Below are 22,952 nucleotides of genomic sequence, written 5' to 3'. Positions count from 1 at the left end.
GCATTTGGGGGCAAATATAGTGCTGTATGGAAACACAAATGAGGGAAACACTCAAAGTTATGAAGGTAGGAAACGTGTATTATGAGGACGTTAGACTTTCAGACTGGAAAAGAGGAGAGAGCCAATGACTCTCAGCTGCGAGTGAAAATGTGTTTTAATTTTACACTTGAGCGGCGTGTTTGAAGCATAATGTTGTCGTTCTATTCAGAGTATATGCTTTCTCATTTGTTATTATCTGTCTTGATTATAATTTGGAATCTTTCAGTCTTGAAAAAAAGACTTTTCCATCCAATATTTCTTTTTTATAACCATTTCTTTTCCTCCCAAAACTGCTGTCCTATTACATTTCTAAATATGAAATGACAAACGTGTATATGTGTTACTACACATTCATTAGTAGGTGGTTATGATAGGTCAAATTAAAGACCAGGTAAACTGGGAGAGTGGTTGAAATTCACTCAAAACTTATTAAGTCAAAGACAGACGATCAAAGATTTAAGATGTTTCTTAAATATGATTTTTAAATATGAATTAAAGAATGACAAAAATGTAGATGACCCTCTCCTAAAACAGATCGCCGTGTAGAGGATGAATCCGTAGCTGCAGAGATAGATTAGCTGCACGGGAGGGGTAATTACTCTCCCCCTGATACAAATGAAGACAGCAGGGTTATCTCCCAGCTCATGAATAGCCTTTGTTTATAATGGAGAGGCTCCTTGTGGCCACGAACAGCTACATTAATTGCCTGACAAGCCTAACCCTTGCCTTGCTCATGGAAAGTCATGAGGGGCTGAGAAGCTGCCTTTTCTTTCTTTCTGTTGTTTTTCTCTGGCCTCCCCACCTGTGGAGGGGCAGGAGAGAGGGGATAGACTTGAAATGAAGCTGGAAAAGTTGGGAGACTATAGGGGGAGAAAAATGGGGGATGTGCGCTGACAGAGACGTAATCAGTTCTAAAATTAAATACAAAAAAAACATGAGGGAAGAGTGAAGGAAAGAATGAGTGAAACTAAAACTCTCCAGAGTAACTTACAAATCCCAAAAAGGGTCTCCTTATGGGGTGGAAAACCTAATTATAAAGTTCATACTGTACATGCCCCTCAGAAACTCTAGTGAGCCGCCTGGATTTCAGGCTTCTGAGCTGATAGCCAGCCAACAGCTTCCCTCCATCCCCACCAAAATCCCCGCAACGGGACAGCTCCGTTTGGTTCCCTAGCAGCCACAGCCGGTAGAGAGCGAAGCCAGGTCATGAGGTAATAAACTATGACATTTCCAGTCTTATCGTGGCAGACGGTTTCTGGCTGCACCCACCACTCCTTGGTCTGTGCTCCATCTCGACACCTCAGGTCAGTAACTTTGACTCGCTAACCACCCTCATTAGTATTCTAGAAAGCTCCGTGGCAGACATCCAGCAGTTTTCTTGTGCGAGGGAAAACAAAGACAGGTTGCTGTAGTTGTGCCGCTTGATTCTGCTTTTCCAAATTGCTGTGATACAACTGTGGCAGAGCTAAGGGACGGAAGGACAGGGCTGCGGAGAATGGGGAATCACGGTTGCAATGCAAGGTGGAGCCCCCAAAAGAAGCCAGCACATTCATGTCTAGTTAATGTTACAGTTCAAGGTGCTGTGGACTAAGGCTATGCCTCAGGTGGTCTCGGAACCAGGGGTGGAATATCACTAAGCTCATGGTTCAAGTTGCACTGTACTGTACGAAACATATGATCATCTTATAAAATATTACAGTTAAGATTAGATCCATCCGTTTGAATGCCATTTTGCACATTTATGCGTCTAAATCTCACAAAAGCCAAATCTTGTTTGTATATTTTGTGTTTGATTCTTCGAATACACTCCGTTAATACTGCAGGACTTCTGAATTATTATTTAAAATTGTGGTGCAGCTACCTTTACTTAAGTTGAGTCTGGTGATCCTCTGTCTTTCTCTGTCATTTCTTTGTAATAACCGACTTCTTTCCTAGTCACAGCTGTCTTCTACAGTAGTAGTCCGAACTTTTGGTGTACACATGGTGCACAGGTGTTTGGCCTAATCTCATGTTCACGTGTGACCTTTAATTTACTGATTAAACAAGAAGAAATATTATCAAGTCAGTGGATGCAAGAGACGTTGAAGAAGCTGCTCAGTCTGTGATTTTTTAATTAGATAGATTACTAAACCACAAACTGCTTAAATGTGAATGTACGTGTTCTTCCTATGAGAACACTACATCTCCATGAGAAAGTCATTTATACTGATTTGTATATCTAATACAACTAACTGAAAAATCCCCCTCATACCACCATATTGAGGGTGATGTAGGCCTTCGTCCAACAGTCTGAGGGTCCAGTGCAGTATCTTAGCTCTCAGCTGCGATGTTACCACTGGGACCACTATGGATTTCAACTTCCACATGTGTTCCAGTTGTCCCTTCAGCCCCCGATACTACTCAGTCCGCATGTTTCTGTCATCTGGGATCGCCACATCAATCACTACTGCCCTCTCCTTGTCCACTAGCACTGAGTCCGGCAGCAGCTGCTTGTCAGCATGGAACATGAACTCCCACAGGATTTCGTCTTCTGGAATTCTCAACCACTTTCGATGGTGTGTCCCATCGGAACTTGGGGACTTCCAAAGTCTGCACAGATGTTCCTGTACACTGTTCCTGCCATTTGGTTAAAAAATGGAATAGTATGCAGTTGATGGAATTAATATATATAATGAGATAATGAGATTGTTGTACATACTGGTCGATTAGTCGATTAGTCGACTTCACTGCTGGGACATGACGCCTTAAGCATGTCAACTAGTCACTGATCCCGAGACAGTAACAACACTGGCACCTCAGAGAAGACAGGTGAGGAGCCCAGTCAGTCATTGCAGCAAACTAGCAGTTCATCAAGTGTGTGAAAATACTTCACTAAAGATGAAGCCCATGCAACATATGTAAATAAACAAATGTACTACTGCAACGCACACTCTTCTGAAAAGGCATCCGCTAACGCTAGCAGAGGAAAAGTCAGTCAGTTAATGACTTTACTAACCGCCCTGCGTAACAGAGGAGGATGAAAAATCAACAATCTGTTTTACATACACCGATCAGGCACAACATTATGACCGCCTTCCTAATTTTGAGTAGGTATCAAAGAATGGACATGGGCCTTCTGAGGGTGTCCTGTGGTGTCTGGTAACAGAATGTTGTTAGTGGGGGCCTTTGGGTCCTATGGGTTGAGGGGAGGGGCCTCTGTGGATCATCCCAGAGACACTTGATCAGTTTGGGATCTAGCAAATTTGGAGGCGAGGTCAACACCTTGTGCTCTTTTTCATGTTTCTTTAGTTGTTCCTAAACCATTTTTGTGTGTGTGCCTGTGTCAGGCTGCATCCTACTGGGGATGACAGTAGCCATCAAGGAGTGTCATCGCTATGGGGTGGGGGTACCTGGTCTGGTCTAGGTGGGTGCTACATGTCTAAGTAACATCCACACGAATGCCAGGTCCAAACGTTTCCCAGCAGAACACTGAATTGTCAGATGATCTAATGTTACTTCTCCTGTCAGTGGTCGTAATGTTATGTCTGATTGGTGTATTGGTGAGATTTCTGTTCTCATATGTGTTTAGGTCAATGATATAAATTTCATTGTTGCAAAGCAGTACTTTCTACTGTGTTTTTATTAGCGACGTCATCAGGGACTAGTCGGTGCCGATTTGACTTTCATCACAACAACGCACACATGTTGCATGCATGGGTGTGTGTAGCAACATACATGCATATTCTATGTACACCAAGGGAAGCTGAGAGTTCATCTCTTTCTCCTGAGCCATCACGGTTGAATTATTAAACTTTGTCTGTTGGTACATGTCACTTGAATGAAAAGATGACGTGGTCCTGAAGAGTTCTCTTTTGTCCTTTTTCCCCCCATTGCACATAAAACAAATCTTTTTGTTTTGTATCTGAAAAACATAGTTTTTGTCTGTTTTTATGAAATGAAACGTAGAATATTCTCATTTGTTAAATAAAAATAAAATACTGACGTCGATAAAGACCCACTGGAAAAATAGTGTATGGAAGAACAAGACACATTAACACTGACATCAAGTAATCACAAACAGATGTAAAAGTCTGAACTAAAGCTCACACAGCATATTTAGATTTGCACAGCACAGACAGTCAGAGGCATTGAAACTGCCTCTTGAGCTAAATCAAAGACAACATAGACTTAAAACAGTCAGATTAGCTTTTAGTGTGATGCCTCTGTACACTGAACAGACCCCAATACGTCATGTTGCAAACTTGACAGTGTGCAGTTTAGCTTTTTATGGCCCCGAATAAAATAAATCTTATTTAAGACCGAACCGCTGGGATGACTAGTCATGATTTATTCATTAAAATATTGCCATACCTTTTATTATGATAGCACAGTTTAAAAATACAACCATGCACTTGCAAATAAGTGTGCTCTTTTCTTTCATATTCTACATAAAACACAGACTGGAAGTCAAATGAATGAGCGCGCAGATGTTTAACAATCAATATCCAGAAAATGCACAGTGTATGGACATTGCCGCAATTTATTTTTAGCATTAAGAACACGTGTTCCCTTTTAAACATGTCCTTTAAAGAACGCCGGCCAACATCATTACGTTTATTTATCAAGCCTGCTTTCGATACATCTCCTAGTTAAACAACCTTGCCCCTACAGTTTAAGCAGTGCTGTTATGCTTTGTGCACCATTTCAGTGACTTGGCCCGCAGTCATGGGATTAAAAGAGATAAGCACTGGTGAATATTCCATTGCTTGGAATGGAGGTCCCCCATTTATCACCCACTGAGACCAGTGAATAATACATGGGCTTGTCCAGTCTACACACAGTAAAGCAAGGGCACTTGTGGTAAAAAAGTATTGCCCTTGTCTAACCAGTTAGGCCTCCCTGAGGCTGATTCCGACAGGTCTATTTGGAACAGACTTGTTTGACCTCTCCCTATGTCTTCCCTTGGAGCCATGCGTGCAGCCGATCAATCACCTGATAATACACACACCTCCCTGTTCATTTCTATGCATCTACACACTCCTTTTTTTCTTCTCTGGCTTTGCTTGGACCAACACATTAAGTCTGTATTTATATCTGTTTCCTATCAAACGTGAACTCTGTGACTCTGTGAAACATGAAAAGGTAATGTCTGGCATACATGTGAGCCAATGTCAATAAACCTCCACATGCATGGTCTTCCTCAGCGGCGCAGCATTGATCACACTAGAATGACTCTGATTGCCGTGCACTCCTCAGTGAGGAGATGGGATTCATGAATCCAAATGTTTCAGCAGGAGTCGGGATGTAACGTTGCGCCCAACTGTGGTCTTTTTCCGCATGGGATGGAATGACATAAGCACAGGTCTGAGGCAGCTGATCTTCAAGTGGGACAGGGAGAATAAGATGGAAGACCAAAAGCCCCTAACCATGGGGGGATACACAACAACATGGCCACCATCAGGGATCTGGTTTCATATTGTGTGAAAAAACCTTCTCATAGAGTGCTGCAGCAGGTATGGGTGAGATGATTAAGTGCTAAAGTTGCATTTTCTCCTCTGAGCAGAGGCCAGAGAGGCTGCATGATTGCCTCTGTGTGCTACATTACATTGACATGATGGAGAATACTCTCCTGGGGCCTGAAATAATGTAAAAGGAAAGTGGGAGGGAGGGGAAAAAAAGCCCATCCTAGCTTTTTCTGCCAAGACCTAAGAATTTTCTCCATGCAATCGGATTTGCTGATAGATCTCCCCGCGCCACTGCCTCCATACTGATGACAGACAGAGTATTCGCACATGGGTGCATAGCAGCACACACCAGGGGAGTCCTCTAATCCGATTCCGTTATTAGAGCCCCGGTCCTACCTGCTGGGTGTCTAGAACCTGCAGGCCACTCTGGCTCTGGCTGACTCAGACAGAGCGCAACCATGCTGTGAACGCACAGGTCTGTGAAGAAGACCACAAGAGGACGATTTAGAAGGAGATAAAAAAGAGTCTTGTCAGATTGGACAAAATGTGTGCAGTGCATGTTTTTTTCCCTTAACTAATTAGGGAGAGGCTAAAAAAAGCCAAATTTTATAAAACCAAATCCATCAGGCGGACAAGTGGAACAAATGAGTCGACCTCGCAGTGGGAGGCAGCATAGCCTTATTTGTTTGCTTTTACAACTTGAAGGGCAGACAATGCACGGTCACACAGGAGCAGCTTATTGGAACAGTCCCCAAAGTTTGGAGCCAACGCGAAACTCTGAGGCCTACTGGGCTCTGTGGTTTTTGGCAGTCGGATCAAAAGAAGTGAGCTTTGATCCAAGTGTTATCAGCTCAGTTTCATTTCTGACAGCACCAACACAAGAAAAGAGGACGTTTCCTTCTTGGGCTCATCTCTGCTAAATGGCGGGTTCTCTTTCCATCTCAAAGCCATGAAAGCGTGAATGGTTAATTTCACCACAGGGTATGGACACCCGCTATGTTGGCAAAGACTGGATAATATTCAGGCAGCCTCCAAAAGACTTTGAAATTCGTGCAATCTCAACTTTCCTCAAATGAACTCAGTCTTGAAGAATACCTAGCAGTGGCTGAGCTGGGGTAATAAATTATAAATATAAACATTTATCTTGCACCTTTCAGCCCCTTTATTGCAAAAGAACTGGTTTGACATTTGAAGAATTGACTTATTTGCGGTTTTGCCGAGAGTCAGGTGAAAAGATTGATAACACGCTGGTCTACTAAATATGAAGGTACTGCTAGAAGACAGGTTTAGTACAGGGCATGGATTCTGGGGGAAACAGGCCCTCAGAGCTAACAAACCCACCTAACAGCACAAGTAAAACTCACCAAGAGGTTATACCAGGAAGTGAGGACCAACAAGTTAATGTTCCGGGCCAGACAAACAACTCCTTTGGAAAAAAAATTTGATAAATGATGCACTCATGAGGGGAGCCCATATGAACATCAAACTTTCATACATTCCATACTCACTCAAGTATTTATAACCTCAAATGTAAGTTATCTGAGTCCACAAGTTGTGATGTGTTGATGCTGATGTTTACAGAAATGACAAACAACAGTTTATCATTAGAACGAAGTTCATGTGTCTGTGCGTGGTAAGTTTTAGTTTAAATTATGCCAGAGGAAAATCTTGACGTTTCCAACAGCCTTTTTGTTTTGTTCTTTTCCTGTTTTATTTTGTAGTCACTAACTCGCTATCATTTCAGATGTCTTCACTTCCCCCGTGTGTTGCTGCTCCTGATTGTTTGCTCCACCCCAATGTGTCTCACTTGTGTCTGATTATTCCCTTTGTATTTTGTCATTGTACCCCATGTTTGTGTCGTTCGAGTATTTTCCTTGTGCTCTTGAATTTTTTCCTCATAACCTTTTGGACTTTGTATTTGTTTACGTTTTGGAAATAAAGACTTTCTATCCACCACCTGAGTTCTGAGTTGTGTGTTTGAGTCCTTCTCTAACCAGTTCCTCTTTATAGCCTGTTTGTTAGCTTGCTAAATAGTTAGCCTCAGTTGCTTTGCAATGGTGTTCTAATCATAAGCTCACAAGTTCTATTTGATATTAGCAACAGTAAAAAAGCATGAGCCATTCACACAGTAAAAGGGGTGAGTTTGTGGCCATTCAGACCTTGCATTAACATCCGTCCTGAAACCCGATCAGAACTGGCCTGCTTTAAGTACCTGTGCTACCACCTGACATTATAATGCGTCTGCACATGCCCCTTGAGCCAGCACTTGAGATTCGATCTGTTTTGTGGTCTGTGTACAAATGAACACCAACAACATCATTTGGGTCACGGTACAATATAGTAACAGCTGCTGTCTCTAATGGATCTCTACCTCTATATTAGAACCACAAACTGTACAGTTTGCTCTGTGTGCGTCATGCCTTGGGGAGATGATGCATATTTTGGACCAAGCTGTGAAGTTTCTCTCACTCACTGAAAGCACACACGTTAAGTTGTCATCTTGATCTCCGCCCCAATGTTATTTTAGGGACCTGCACAAAGCTCACATTATAGCTGAACCCCAAAAGCTTCCACACACAGAGTAACCTCCCTGCTGCCAGGACTCATTGTGTGTTCACATTAACAGAGGAATGTGTTCAAAAGCATCCCGGACTACCTCCAAATGTGGTCTGAAATCCCTCAAATGTATCCTCAATGCGTCATGGGTGTGTTCACATACTTTAAGCTGGCCACTTTAGATTAGACTAGATTAGATTGCCCAGGACAGATGTTAATGAAAGGTTTTAACAGGGCCTTAGTTTTACGGATTTAGATGTGCACAAAGGGACATTTGTTTTTTTCCCATTTTCCCACTGTTTATGCTAAACTAAGCAAAGCTGAGCCAAGGTAAAGCAAACTAAGCTGGGCTAAAATAAACTAATCTGCTGCTTTAGTTTCATTTGTAGCATACATGAGAGGGTTATCAATCTAAGTCTTGACAAGAAAGCATTTCCTAAACTTTACTTCCTCTCTTGAGCTTCCTTCTGAAATGTCCACAACAAAACTATAAAAATGGCAAAGCCTTGAGTTATTCCACCAAACAACAACCATTAACAAACAACACTGTCAGCAGTTTGAGCTGCTAGTGCGGGATTGTTTGGAAATTAAGGTGCTTTTGGGGGAAGCTCAGACCATCTGCTCATCAGCTCCTCAGGTGGGGTGACGGGGAAGAGAAAAAGTGCGATAAAGGGACTTTTTAAACACGGAGAAGGACCTCCAGGCCTGTATTTACAGCAGCCTCCCATTGTGCTCCTATTTGTCTCCTCCTGAGTAGAGGAGTGGTGGAGCCCTTCATGACATCTGCAGGCATTCACCCACAGGCCCCCAGAGGCATATAATAGCCCATTACCTCCATCTCTGACAAAAACACATATTTAAACTACACCCCCTGCCTCATCTTCCTCATGCATTCCATCTCATCTCCTCATCTTCTGTTCTGCAATTCAGTCCTTTCCAAAAAAAAACCTGTCTTTATGTACAGACATATCTTACTGACCGCAAGCGTTCAACAACACAAATAAACGTTAAAGTCTATAATCAGATGTCTCTATACACATTTACCTCACTTAGAACCTACTAATGACTGCTATACTCAGGATAAAATCTCCGAACAGCAGTTTCTGAACCGGAAGGCAAGCACAATACATGACGCCATCTATCACTATATATTCTCTTGAGACACTTCTCCTAATTTCATTGGCTGTAGCCCTTTCAGTTTTGTGGGCTGAAACAGTGTCATATTGTAAATGCACACTATAACAATAAATCTCTCTTTCAGAGTGCTGTGACCAGAAAATTCTGTGCAAGACGAGGGGGAAAATAAAAAGTGCAGACATCAGATGATCAGTTTCAATGTATCAAAGAGGGACATCTGTGAGGGGGTAATCAGAAACCAGAGCTATCATCAAATAACAGCGATCCCAGGAAGCCTTTTTCTCTGATTCAACAGTAGCTAGGCCCAATTTCACAGGCCGCACTGAGGCTGAATGGGAAGAAATTGGAAAAAAAATGTGAAATCGATTGCTAAGATTGCAGTTGTACTTTTATTTGTCTCTTCTTCTGTCATTTTATAGTGTTACGCAGCTTTAGAGTGCATTTCCAGGCTGCACAGCGCTGATGATGGCACTGCAATAAAGGCGCTACCTTCAGGTTTTCAACCATCTTGTGCTGCATTCAGAAAGGGCTGGTAAAAACAGTCCAGGTAGAATAGGCGTTGGAACGAGGTTGGCTTTTGACTATATATTTTTATAGAAAATATAGTACATACACTCTAACATCATCAATTTCATTGAAGTCATAAAAACCTGGAAGTCTACAACGATTCTGGCTAAATTGCTGCCACCTGTTCTGTTATTCGAACGCAGTTACCAGGGCTTATACTGTAGTCCATATGTGTTCGGGCAGTGACACAATTTGCACAGTTGCCTTCATGATGGCAGTATATGAGGTTCACCTAAACTACATTTAAATCAATAAAAATCAATGCTCAGATTAAAACTGAGAGGCAACTTACCATCAAATACTGTACACGGTGACATATATCACAGTTAAAAACATGCTCATATACAGAAATAAAAAAAATTCATTTGCTTCTGAAAACTGTGCGAATGAACTTTCTAAATGGATGAAGCTGCAAACACGTTAAAGAGGCAGTTGAAATACAATACAAGGTTGAAATTGCTGTTAAAATGAAAGTATTACAAGCAGTGTAAGTTTATTGACTGTGCTGAGTGAAGCTGAAGTACCCCTTGAAGTGAAGTTGTGAAATGGATTACGTAAAGCTGTGCATGAGTACTGAACTTTGTGGGAGTTGTTGCTCAAAGGTGAAGACCTGAAAACTGAAGCGTCGTTTCCTACCGACAGGAGGTAATTGATTTAGATTTTGGATTGTTTTTGTACTTAAACAACCAGATTATTAGGTAGACTTGTGTAATTCTCATTCAAACTCCTTAATAAATGACTTCTAATTAAAATTAAATGATAGTACATTAATGCGTGGGGATTACATGGCAATCACAGTGTTCAATAAACAGCAATTAGTCTATTTCTCTTGACAGCGTGAGGTTGCAGGTGCTGCCACATGAATGTCAAATGACCCGCTGCAGCAGATAGAGTGCTCAAATTGCTGTGAATTATCAACTGCCACTGCTGGCAAGGGCATCGCCTCATTATTGTTGACACCGTGTGAAGAGCCTGAAATATGCAATCAACATCGTAATAGAGAACTGAAATGAAATATTAAAGTTTGACTTAATTTGTAAATGAAAAATGTACACTTCTCCCAGCAGCTATTAATATTTAACCGTGAATATTCCCTTAGGATGTAGAGATTTATAACGCTTGCTTGTTTATGCTAGCACAAAATCTTCAGTCATAAATCACTTAATAACGCCACTGTATGTTTTTGAGTCCCTGAACACAACTGACAAATTAAATGGCCTGAAATTGGCTCTATTATAGATTAATGGAGACTTTTATCTTGTTATGAGGTTGAATGTTTGTCAGTACGGTTTTCCAAGTAGCATCTGATGCAGGTTTAATGTAAAGGCCCACTTGGTTAAATACAACAAAAATTCAGTTTCTTGAAAGCAACAAAAATGAAGTATCTTGGGGTCACCTTTACACAAAGAACTGAAGACATACATGAAGCTAACTACACCAAGATGGATAAGGAAATTAGGAATGGTATGGACAGGTGGGCTGTCCTTCCACTAGACACTGGTTCACGAATAGAGACCATAAAAATGAGTGTTCTACATCGACTCCTTTACCTGTTTCAATCTCTACCCATCGAGATACCTGAAAAATAATTCAGAATGTGGGACAAAATCATGTCAAGATTTATATGGAATGGTCATAGACCAAGAATAAGATTTGAAACATTACAGATTAGGAAAGATAAGGGTGGCATGGCGATGCCAAACCTTAAGGAATATTTTCATGCTGCGCAAATTAGACCTGTAACTTGCTGGTGTGATAAAAATTACGTAGCCAAATGGAAAATTCTGGAACAATTCGTACAAGGGAGAGAAATTCAAAGCCTTATTGGAGACAGGGACGAAACAGTGGGTAGAATCGAACAGGTGGATGCTGTCACCCAGTTTACATTAAAACTGTGGTTTAATATAGTAAGACATCCATTCATTCATTCATCTTCTGTAACCGCTTGTCCTCTGAAGGGTCGTGGGGGGGGGGGGGGGGGGGGGCGCTGGAGCCTATCCCAGCTGTCATCGGGCGAGAGGCGGGGTACACCCTGGGCAGGTCTCCAGTCTATCTCAGGGCTAACACAGAGAGACAGACAACCATTCACACCTACGGCCAATTTAGAATCACCATTGAACCTAATGAGCATGTCTTTGGACAGTGGGAGGAAGCTGGAGTACCCGGAGAGAACCCACGCAGACACAGGGAGAACATGCAAACTCCACACAGAAAGTCCCAGACGACCCATCGATTCAAACCCGGGACCTTCTTGCTGTGAGGCATCAGTGCTAACCACCTCGACACTGTGCCGCCCACAATTCAAACAAATATAGAAAGTCTACAATATATGGCCACCTAATGGAGAGAAGAGGGAATACAATCTCATGTAAAACTGGAATGGGAAAGAGAACTACATGTGAATATTTCCAGTGACTGGCTGCATATTTGGAGAACACAAAAATCAGCTGTCATCAAGAACTTGGAGATCATTGTTGGAAGTGCTTAATTAGGTTCTTTATCACACCCAAAATTCGCAGCTAATACTCATTGGTACCACAGCCATGTTGGAGAATATGTGGAGATATAAATGTAGATATAAATGTAGTCATGTTTTTTGACTCTGTCCTAAAATCATAAACTTTTGGGAAGACGTTCACCAAATTATTGTCAGAATACTGGGTTATGGTATACCTAGGTCATGTATGCTACTGTATTTTGGCAGTATGACAGGAAATGTGTTGAGGAAGTGGTATAAGCCAGACCGACCAACACAAAATGACTGGCTGATAATTGTGACTGAAATATATGTTATGGAGCAACTGACCCATAAGATAAGGACCTAAGAGGAACAATGTCGAGAGAAATGGGAGAAATGGACTGTCTATACATCAATGACAGGAAAAGGTCTTTCACGCTGATTGTAAAACAAAACCAACTGTAGAGATATAGCAATCCAGCTTGTTATTTTTCTGATGTTAGTATTTGCTTTTTTGTTCTGTTATTTGCGATGTTTATATGTTGCAAAAGAAAAAAAAAACAATAAAAAGGAAGGCCTCACAGCGAGAAGGTCCCGGGTTCGAATCCATGTGTGGAGTTTGCATGTTCTCCCTGTGTCTGCGTGGGTTCTCTCCAGGTACTCCGGCTTCCTCCCACCATCCAAAGACATGCTCATTAGGGTAATTGGTGATTCTAAATTGGCCGTAGGTGTGAATGTGAGTGTGAATGGTTGCCTGTCTCTCTGTGTTAGCCCTGTGATAGACTGGCGACCTGTCCAGGGTGTACCCCGCCTCTTGCCCAATGACAGCTGGTATAGGCTCCAGCAGACCCTGCGACCCTTAACAGGAATAAGCGGTTACAGAAAATGAATGAATGAATAAGGATTCAAGGAGGATTCAAGGATTCAAGGATAAGTAAAGAAACAAAAAAACAAAACAAAAAAAAAAAGTATAAATATAGAATATAGAATAAAAAATAGCTTTCCAAGTATTATACAAAATAGCAGAATAACAAGAAAGTATAAAAAAAAATCTGTTTCTTTAGTATTAACTATCCTTTTTTTATCCTTTTTTTTAAAAGAATTCCATCAATTTCAAAAGTTGCAGTTTTCAGCTTTGAGCATTAATTGTGTTATCCGCGTATACAATATTTGCAAAAAAACAAAAAAAACAATTAAAAGGTACGTTGGCCAAAATGTAGGCATGGCATCATTCTTTTACTTGGTTATTTTAACATTTACACAACTACATGTAGTAAAAATGTGTGGGTGTATACACACACATGCACAAATACAATAACAGAAAATGTCTAAATATGTACGGACCACACTGTAAGTCCTGGCAGTTGCAGTTTTGAGTAGTTTATTTTCTGCCATCATCAGGCCTCAAAGACTGGAAACTGAAAAGAGGATGGAGGTCAGAAGGTTGCCTGGTACAGATAAACAAGGATGGCCTTTATGCTGTCTTCAGATGTAACTCGTGAGCTTGTGGTTACGACATGGGAAGCGGCGTACACAAAATGTTTAGCCATCAAGTCAGTGTTAAGTTGTGGGAACACTGCTGCAAGGCAACTGTCGGCGTCTATAAGCAAGTACTTTAGCAAGCGAACAATGTAGGAAATGCATAGGTGTAATAAAAAGATGAAACATCAGTAACATTATGTCTTAAGAAAATGGTGATATTACTGATGGTTTCATCTTTTTATTACACCTATTCATTTATTAATATAACATTATGAAGAAAACCCTAAATGAATAAATTATCCCCGCCATTTCTGAAAACACTTGAACACATAATCCTGTATGATCTAAAGTTCATGGGCTGCAATATGATAATATGAGTACGATATGATATAGTGTAAAAGTAAGAGCTGTGATAAGAGATGTTCAATATGTTGAACAAAAATAAGAAAACAATTTTGGGAGGTGTGCCAAAATTTCATTTCTATTTCTTGTTTTTCTAGTGCTTGGACATAAGTCGGCAGTGCAAACTGTTGTAATTTAACATTTTTCTATTTCATTTTAATCCACAGGTTTAATACGCCAATGCAGAAGGCTACAGTCATCTCAAAATGTATTTGATGGGCAGAAAAATCCAACGCATCTGAAAAGTGCACCCTTTCATATTTGTCCTCGGAACGCAGCAACGCATTTTATTTATGTGGGAAATTGAATTTATTGACCTATAATGTGGATTGAACTCTGAGCTGTACTAGTGATAGAGTGTACACACATTATCTGACCAAGGCTGTGAGCACATAAGGCGAAGGTTGGAGAAAAACTGACTTATTTAACTTATTTGTCAGTGGAGTATTAAACCAAAATGTATTCTTTGTGTAATTCTTGAATCATGTTTAAAAAAACAAAAACAAGTAAGAAAGGAAATAAATGTAGATACTAATCATGCTCTCTAATTTTTAAAATATAACATTAAGGCTCCCGGTGATCAAATTGTTAAGATGCATTGGCCCAGTGGACCTTTGTTGCATATAGTCATATAGTCAGTTTTCTCTCTGTCTCCAGCCTCTCTACTTTGTCACATATTAAAAGACATACAGTACATGGAAACTTTGCATTGGATTACTTTCTAGACACCAACGAGAAGAGATGTCCCATTGTGCCAAATGAGCTCTCCATTCAGGATCTCCAGCTTAAAGACACAAAAAAAACAAAAAAAGCGCAATTCTTAACAAATGATAACAGCATGTAAAATTCCATACCTTGAATCTTTAAACCAGTCAGGACTTTATAATATCTAAGGTTAAAAAAAGCTTTGATTTGGATTTTTAGGTGAGATTTCTACTGAAAGTAACAACTCTCTGTCCTCTGACTGTGGTGAGTTGAATCTGGGACACACCAAATAAAAACAAAGCAGCTAAAAAACAGAACGTAAATACAACGCAAATCTAATTCCAACGTTGCATTACGAATTCAATTCTATCACATGTTTTACAGCAGAGAGAGATTTTCATAATACAAGAGAATTCAAAAGTGCACTGGTAGATTAAATTAATTTAACTGAAAGTTTTTTTCTTCTTACTCTTTGGATACAGTTCTACAGCACTGAGCTGCATATACTGATTTTTTTTTTTAATTTAGAAAATTTCTAAATGAGACTTTGCTCATACTGTAAGATAATCTTCAATGTCTTGCATTGTCTTGCCTATAATATTTATATAGGGCGAGGGCAGAGTCCGCGACTGGATGCAAACGTTATTCAGGCTAATTTGAGACACATCATCTCTGTCACATCAGAGGTTTGCCACAGACATGATGTGCTTCAAATGCTCTGCTGTGCTTCACACAGCCCAAGATTTCTTGCATGTCATTTTTCACTACAAAGAGACGCTCAACTTTCTTGATTTGAGGACAATGTGTGAAATATTTACATGCACACAGAGACTGAGCCCTGTGAAGTTGATACTAGCCTTTGAAATGTGGACCAGTCAATCTGCATTGGCAAGAGTCTTTGGGACGAATCAGACTACTGCTGCCTAAATCACTTGGCACTGATAGAAGTGCTACGATTTTTTTAGTTATGCTCCAGGACACCAGCGGAGCCCATCACCATCCTGGGCCTGGAGGTGGAAGTACCTGGGAGTCCACATGAACAGCAGACTGGACTGGAGGGACAACAAACTGATCCAAAAGGCTGGTCATGTGATTGGCAGTGAGTTGGAGACGTTTGTCTCAGTGAGGGACAGGAGGACACTGGACAAACTGCTCTCCATCATGGACAATCCGTCACATCCACTACACCAGACAATAGAGGGGCAGCGGAGCTCATTCTCCAACAGACTGATCCAGCTCCGCTCCCACACTGAACGCTACAGGACTACTTTCATACCATTCTCAGTCCAGCTGTACAATAACTCTCCTTTCTGTAACAGATAACTCCATGTTAGTCATGATAATGGACACTATTGCACCTTACTATCATTCCTGTGTATATAATATATATTCTTCCGTCTCTGTGTCTTGTACTTTTGTTCATATGCTAATTTGTACATTTTTGCTTATACTGTTTTTATTTTATTTTAATAGATTTTTACATATTTTCATTTTGTTTTATTTAATCTTTCTTTTACTTGTTGTTCTTAAGAGTGTTTTTTTTTTTTTATGTGCAACTAAGCTACTGTGACCAAGCAATTTCCCTTGTGGATCAATAAAGTTTATCTAAGTCCATCTAAGGAAGTCTATATGATAGATATGCTATATAAAATAAACAAACATTTAATAAAACTAGAAAATGAATCAGACGTTTTCCAGATTTACAAACTTTGTTTTAACACAGCATTGTTCCTACAGGCTTTGACCGGGAGGAGTAGCGTTTGCCTTTACCATTGACTTTTTATGGCTCATAGTATTGAGTGTAGTCTGTAATTCCGTTACTATGTATAATTCAGCGTTAACATTTATTTTATTTTTTTTATGCTGTTTCAGATAAGGGAGATGTGATTGGCTGGTGAGATCTGTGCTCCTCTCGTGATTGGCTAATCCTTGTTTCCGGGGCTCCGCTGTGAACTCACTGACGTTTCTCGGTCTGCTTCGAGACAGACTGGAGAGAATGGCTGCCAGTGGAGGTTAGCAAAAAATCTTCATTGTTTTGTGTGCTCGTCAGACCTAAATGATGCCTTTCAAAGTTATAATTTGTGTGTTTAAATGTTCACCGAGTGTTGCCTGAAAGATTAATTGAAGAAGTCGTGATATGTTGCATTCTCATTGTAAGAGGTCAGGTTCTAAACGACTCCTCAAAACTGTTGGTTGTCGTTAGCCTGGCTGTGTGGCTAGCATTAGCTGTCTGGCTAACTTTCGGCCGGTTAGCTCGCTACCCACAGCTGATTGTGTAAACACTTGTTTATGACAAGAGACAAAGGTTTGGCGAGTTGTAATAATAGCTACGGTTACCAATCTAATGCACTAGGTATCGCATTTACAGACATGCTTCTATATAATGTGAATGTTATACCTGCAAACATTTGAGGTTTTATCGCCCTTTATATCTCGCAATGTTGTGTCAAAGAAAGCTTGCTAACATTAGCTCGGTGCTTAGCTGTCTGCTAAAAGTTAAGCTTGTATGACAAGAAGCTAACCCTACCGCGAGCGTCGCTGTTTTTATGGTAAACAAATGTAAAATTCGAGCATTATACAACCTTACTATTAAGTAGTTGTTTTTCTTCAAGTTAGTTTTCAGCCCTATTAGCTACCCAGACAGTTAATGCATTCACCGGGCAATGATACGAGATGTTGGCGAGCTAGCTACCACCTGGCGAGACAGTAGTTTTCTGTTCCCCCATTGCGACTCTTTGTCCTGTCAAGGAGTCAGCGTTGCCCAACACGAGGTATTTGTTGGAAAAAGTTTTTGTTCGGTAGAAACCAAGAAAATTAAGCTATAGTGAGATATATAGTTGGAGTGCCACTTCTGTGACTTGGCGTAACACGTGTGATAAGAAACTTGTTTACTTTGCTGAAGCTACTATAAGGGAACACTCCTGAATTCACGAGTTTATGTTATCCGTGTGAGTTGACTCGATATACGAGTAAGTAAGCCACCTTTGTCCAAAGTAACAAGCCAGCATATGTAGCAGCACAAAATGACCAAAACAGCAGTTTTTGTAATTGTTATTAGGATACCCAATTCACTATATGGTAACACCTAAATGAACGTTATTGTTATAGTATCATTTTGGAACTACATCCAAATACTGTACACATCTCACTGGAAGGCAGATTGGCTCAGTATGGCCTTTACAGTATTTACTTAAAGTACATTAACATAACAAAAAACACGGGGTGACCTGATGGCTCAGTGGTGAGGGCATACCACATGGGCTAAATGGGCTCCCCAATTCAACTTCCATCTGGCCTGGACCTTTACTGCCAGTCAGTTTCCTTGTTTTGTCCCTGTATTTTCTTTCTATTTCTGCTGCACTTTTTAAATAAAGGCAAGACCCTATCAAATGCGTTCAGCTATTTTGCTTTTATCTTATCGTGGTATAGATTTGCAGTCACTGTTATCTCCAAAAACTAAAACAAAGGCAATCCAAGTGGCTTCTTCAGATCTTAATGATTGGTGGAGAGCTTAGGTCTTTATTTGGAACATCTGTGGGTGGTGCCCTCCTGAAACTCACACAGCTAGGGTCTGTTAATGACCCAATACTTGCCTGCAATTAGAGGAATTTGTTTATATTAATCTGCGTGGTGTCCTTAAAGTCACGACGACACTTATCAGCCACTTACGAGACAGTCTTTAACATCCCAAAAAGTTTCTCTAGAATGTCACTAATTGTGGGGAAAAAATTGACAGAATTCAGCATTACTGTATGGGTGTGTCCAGACTGAGAATCATCACAGACAATCACTGTTATCAGCATTTTTAAATGGTCAACTTTTTTCCTCAAGTCAAACATTTGTCATTTCAAGAGTTGTCAGTTCGAGAAAGGACTGATGAAGTGTTCATAAAGGTGCAATGTTCATATTGTGTTGTTTCTCTCTTTGTTTTTCAGAGGTAGGGAAGCTGTTACAAGTACAAAATGGTACACCTCCAACCACCAACTACAATGGGGTAGACGCTGTACATGCCTGTAACATCCTTCAGCAGCTCAAAGCCTTGTATGATGAAGCACAGCTTACAGACATCGTCGTAGAAGTGGACCATGGCAAGACGTTCTCATGCCATCGAAATGTTCTTGCAGCAATCAGCCCATATTTTAGGTAGGACATGTTGGTAATGTTCAAATATATGCATTTTTTTTTTTTACAAATGTGAACAAGTTAGCAGCTGAAAAATGTATTTAGTTTCAGATTCATTGTTGGCCATTGGCCAACTGATAGATTTTATGATTTTCAGATTAAGTGTGTGATTGTCATTTTCACATTTGTGTTTTCTCATCTTCACCTCCAGGTCCATGTTCACCAGTGGCCTTACAGAGAGCAGTCAGCGTGAGGTCAGAATCGTAGGGGTGGAATCTGAATCCATGCACCTTGTCTTAGACTATGCTTACACATCCAGGGTCACACTCTCTGAGTCCAATGTCCAGGCCCTGTTCACTGCAGCCAGCATTTTCCAGATTCCTGCTCTGCAGGATCAGTGTGCCCAGTTCATTATCAGCCGCCTGGACCCTCAGAATTGTATCGGGGTCTACATGTTCGCTGATGCATATGGTCACCAGGAGCTGAGGGAACGCTCACAGGATTACATCCGTAAAAAGGTCAGTTGGACATGAGAGCTGAATTGATTTCTTAAGTTATTTACATTGTACTTTACTGATTATGGCTGGTGCCTCTTAATTTCCACTATTTTTAGACATTGTGCTTTATTTGTGACCAGTGTGTTTGGCTGCTAAACACTGAAAGTTTTTATATTTTTGTGGTAGTTCTTGTGTGTATCACGGGAGCAAGAGTTCCTCCAGATGACCAAGGAGCAGTTGGTCAGCATTTTGAACAATGATGACCTCAATGTGGAGAAGGAAGAGCATGTCTATGAGAGCATTGTCCGCTGGCTGGAGCATGATCTGCCTGGACGTGAAGCCCACCTCGCCGAGGTTTTTTCCGAGTGCATCCGTCTGCCTTTGCTGGATGAGGCCTTTTTCAGTCGTATACCTGCCTCATTTGCTTGTGCCCTGTCCTTGTCAAAAGACCCTGCCGAGGCCAAAGCTCGTCTCACTGGCACAAATGGATGCCCACAGCGCCTGGGTATGACTGCTTCTGAGATGGTCATCTGCTTTGATGCTGCTCATAAACACTCAGGTAAGAAGCAGACGGTGCCTTGCCTCGACACAGCCACAGGAAGGGTGTTCAAGCTCTGCAAACCACCTAATGATCTCCGGGAGGTGGGTATCTTGGTGTCCTCAGAGAATGACATCTACATCGCCGGTGGATACCGACCAAGCAACAGTGAAGTGTCCATAGACCATCGAGCAGAGAGTGATTTCTGGCAGTATGAACATGCGGGCAACAGATGGCTTCCACGTGCACCTCTGCTGAGAGCAAGGATAGGATGCAGACTTGTGCACTGCTGCGGGAAGCTTTATGCACTGGGAGGGCGAGTTTATGAAGGTGACGGCCGAAACGCATTAAAATCAGTAGAGTGTTATGATGCCAGGGACAACTGTTGGACAGCGGTCAGTCCTATGCCAGTGGCCATGGAGTTTCACAGTGCAGTGGAGTACAGAGACCGCATCTATGTCCTCCAAGGTATTTCTTTATAATTAAAAAGTATCTAACTCTAGACATACAGCAACATAAATTAAATAAGCTATTCAAAATCAGTTGATCACAGCTCTGAATGATGTTTTCCACATTGTTTTCTGCAGGTGAATATTTCTTCTGCTTTGATCCCCGAAAGGACTACTGGAGTCATCTGGCTCCGATGAGTGTCCCTCGTAGTCAGGGTCTGGCTGCCTTGTATAAGAACTGCATCTACTACATCGCCGGCATCTGCAGGAATCACCAGCGCACCTTCACAGTGGAGGTCTACGACATTGAGAAAAACACATGGAGCCGAAAGAGAGATCTTCCGTTTGACCAAGCCACAAGCCCGTATATCAAGGCCATGCTGCTGCAAGGCAAGCTGCACCTGTTTGTACGAGCCACACAAGTCATGGTGGAGGAGCATGTGTTTCGCACCAGCCGCAAGAACTCCCTTTACCAGTATGACGACGAGGCAGATGTATGGACCAAAGTCTATGAGACACCCGATCGCCTCTGGGATCTGGGTCGCCATTTTGAATGTGTGGTGGCCAAACTTTACCCACAGTGTCTACAGAAAGTGCTTTGAGGTAGCTGATTTTTTTTTGCAAACCCAATCCATGAGGCAGAGGGAGTAGTGTGGTCCTGCCTGCCTTGTGCCTGGTATTACCTTGGGTTTGCACCACACGGATCATTTTTGGTTAAGTCTTAAGTTGTTCAAACTTCGGTTTAACATGATCAAAATGGGGGTGCTTTTAAAGATTGCAGTATTTTTTTCCCAGACAGCACCAACTACACTGAGGTTTGTTAAACAAAACCGTACAATGAATCATAAGTGCAATTATCCTATTTTTTTTTGCTTGTTGTTGAGCCATGTTCTAATTCTGTTTTAGATACATAAATAGGTGGATTTTTACAAATGTTAAGCATGCGAATGAGGGTGCTTGCCAGGTTGCCCTCTGGTGATATGGATGCTATGTGTCAGCGTAAAGTAAAAATCTATATATCTATATATATATATATATAAATATATAAACTATATATTCATACGGGTAAGATGAGTACCATCGCTCATTAGTAGGTTGCTGGCTCTGAGGTTTGTGAGTGTGTGTGTTTTTTTTTTTCTGTTCTGTGTTCATGCCTCTCTTCAACTTATTTTATAGACACATTTTAATTTGAAGTGTGCTTGTGGATTTACATTACCTTAGTGTTTTAAAAGGTTGAAGCTTGTATCTTTTTATGGCCCTCTCTTCGTTCACAAGCGTCAGTGTGTCAAAACAATACACTATGTGTGGCTTTCGAGCTATTTTTAAGTTTGGTTTGAGATTCCAGTTGAATGGGGGCTCACACCTCCCACTCTTTGAGTCGGCATCCATTTTGTGTCGCATGCAAAGAAATCTTAAGTGAAATCTTAGAATATTCACTCTCCACATTGGAGAAATAAGGACGAAGTCAAATTTGTGGCAACACTAAGTGGCAAGTTCAGACCAACTAACAGGTTTACCTCAGACAATTCAGAGATATTTGATTAGGAGAAAAGGGACGTTTCAGGCCATTGAGTTGATTAAGCAACTGTGTGAAAAGCTCAGCTCAGCATTGAGCTCTGAGGTTGTTTTTTGACATCAGATTACGATTATTTGAAAAAGGTTGAAAAGCCTTCCTCTTAAATGCCAAAAGAAAAAGCATTTGAGGTCTTGTTATAGTTGTTGTGGACATTGAAACAAATTTTGTGGTAGCAATAATTCATGGAACTGTGATTAGGCTATATATTGCGTTGTATTACCTTTAGTAAAAGTGCATTAATAGTTTTGTGTGCTTATGTCTGCTAGTGAAAATCACAGTAGTACCAATTTTGATTGTTTGGCTGTTGCATGGGTGCAGGCGTGAAGTGATGTGTAATTTAGTGCAGGTCATTTGCGATGCCAACGTGCCTGTGGCTAGAAAAGAGGCATCAGAATCAAAAACTGTTCCTCCTCATGAAGAGTATCTGAAAAAGTCTTACCCAGAGTTGCACTGAATCACTCTCCACTTCAGTGGTCCTCAACTGCAAACTTTACGAAGCACCCTCTCGAACAAGCAGACTATTTAAGCGAGCGAGGGTGGTCTGCGTTTTGTGCTAATCCCTTAAGTGGCCAAGAATCCGTCTTCACACGCCGTCACACAGAGGACACAAACTGTCGGTGCTGCTCTTTTTTTTTTTTTTTTTTTGACAATCTTGTATAGAAGACAACCACCACCGAGTGGCGTTTCCTGTTAAAGTATGACATTTACAGTGCCGTCAGTGTCCTCTCTTGCAGGTTCCTGTGTCATCTTTGCACTATACATTTCCTTTGTATATCATCTTAAAGAGCGCCCCGCTATTATGTTAAAAAGGTTTTAGTAACCATATAACAATCATCTAAGATATTTACGTGGAAATTAATACAAGAAGAGTCACAGTCAGTAAGGACTTCAGGATATACTTTACTTCTCCAAGAGAAGATCCACTCTTGACTGACTTCAAGCTGATTTTTAATTGACCCGGCTTGAACAACGCTATGTCT

At 41.0% G+C, this 22,952-nt stretch overlaps 1 protein-coding gene across 1 annotated transcript; it reads left to right on the top strand.

Annotated features, from left to right (window-relative positions):
• Positions 1-17,964: 17,964 nt before the first annotated feature.
• On the top strand, positions 17,965-22,217 carry kbtbd8 (kelch repeat and BTB (POZ) domain containing 8). Its single transcript, XM_084542133.1, has 4 exons — positions 17,965-18,933; positions 19,124-19,430; positions 19,596-20,415; positions 20,535-22,217. Exons 1-4 carry the CDS (start codon positions 18,689-18,691, stop codon positions 20,996-20,998), a joined length of 1,836 nt encoding a protein of 611 aa, XP_084398259.1. The 5' UTR covers positions 17,965-18,688; the 3' UTR covers positions 20,999-22,217.
• Positions 22,218-22,952: the final 735 nt, after the last annotated feature.

The sequence above is a fragment of the Chelon labrosus genome (genome assembly GCF_963514085.1).
Source record: "Chelon labrosus genome assembly, chromosome: 4".
Taxonomy (NCBI): Eukaryota; Metazoa; Chordata; class Actinopteri; order Mugiliformes; family Mugilidae; genus Chelon; species Chelon labrosus.
Note: the sequence above shows the minus strand (reverse complement) of the source record. Positions and strands in the feature narration are given on the sequence as shown.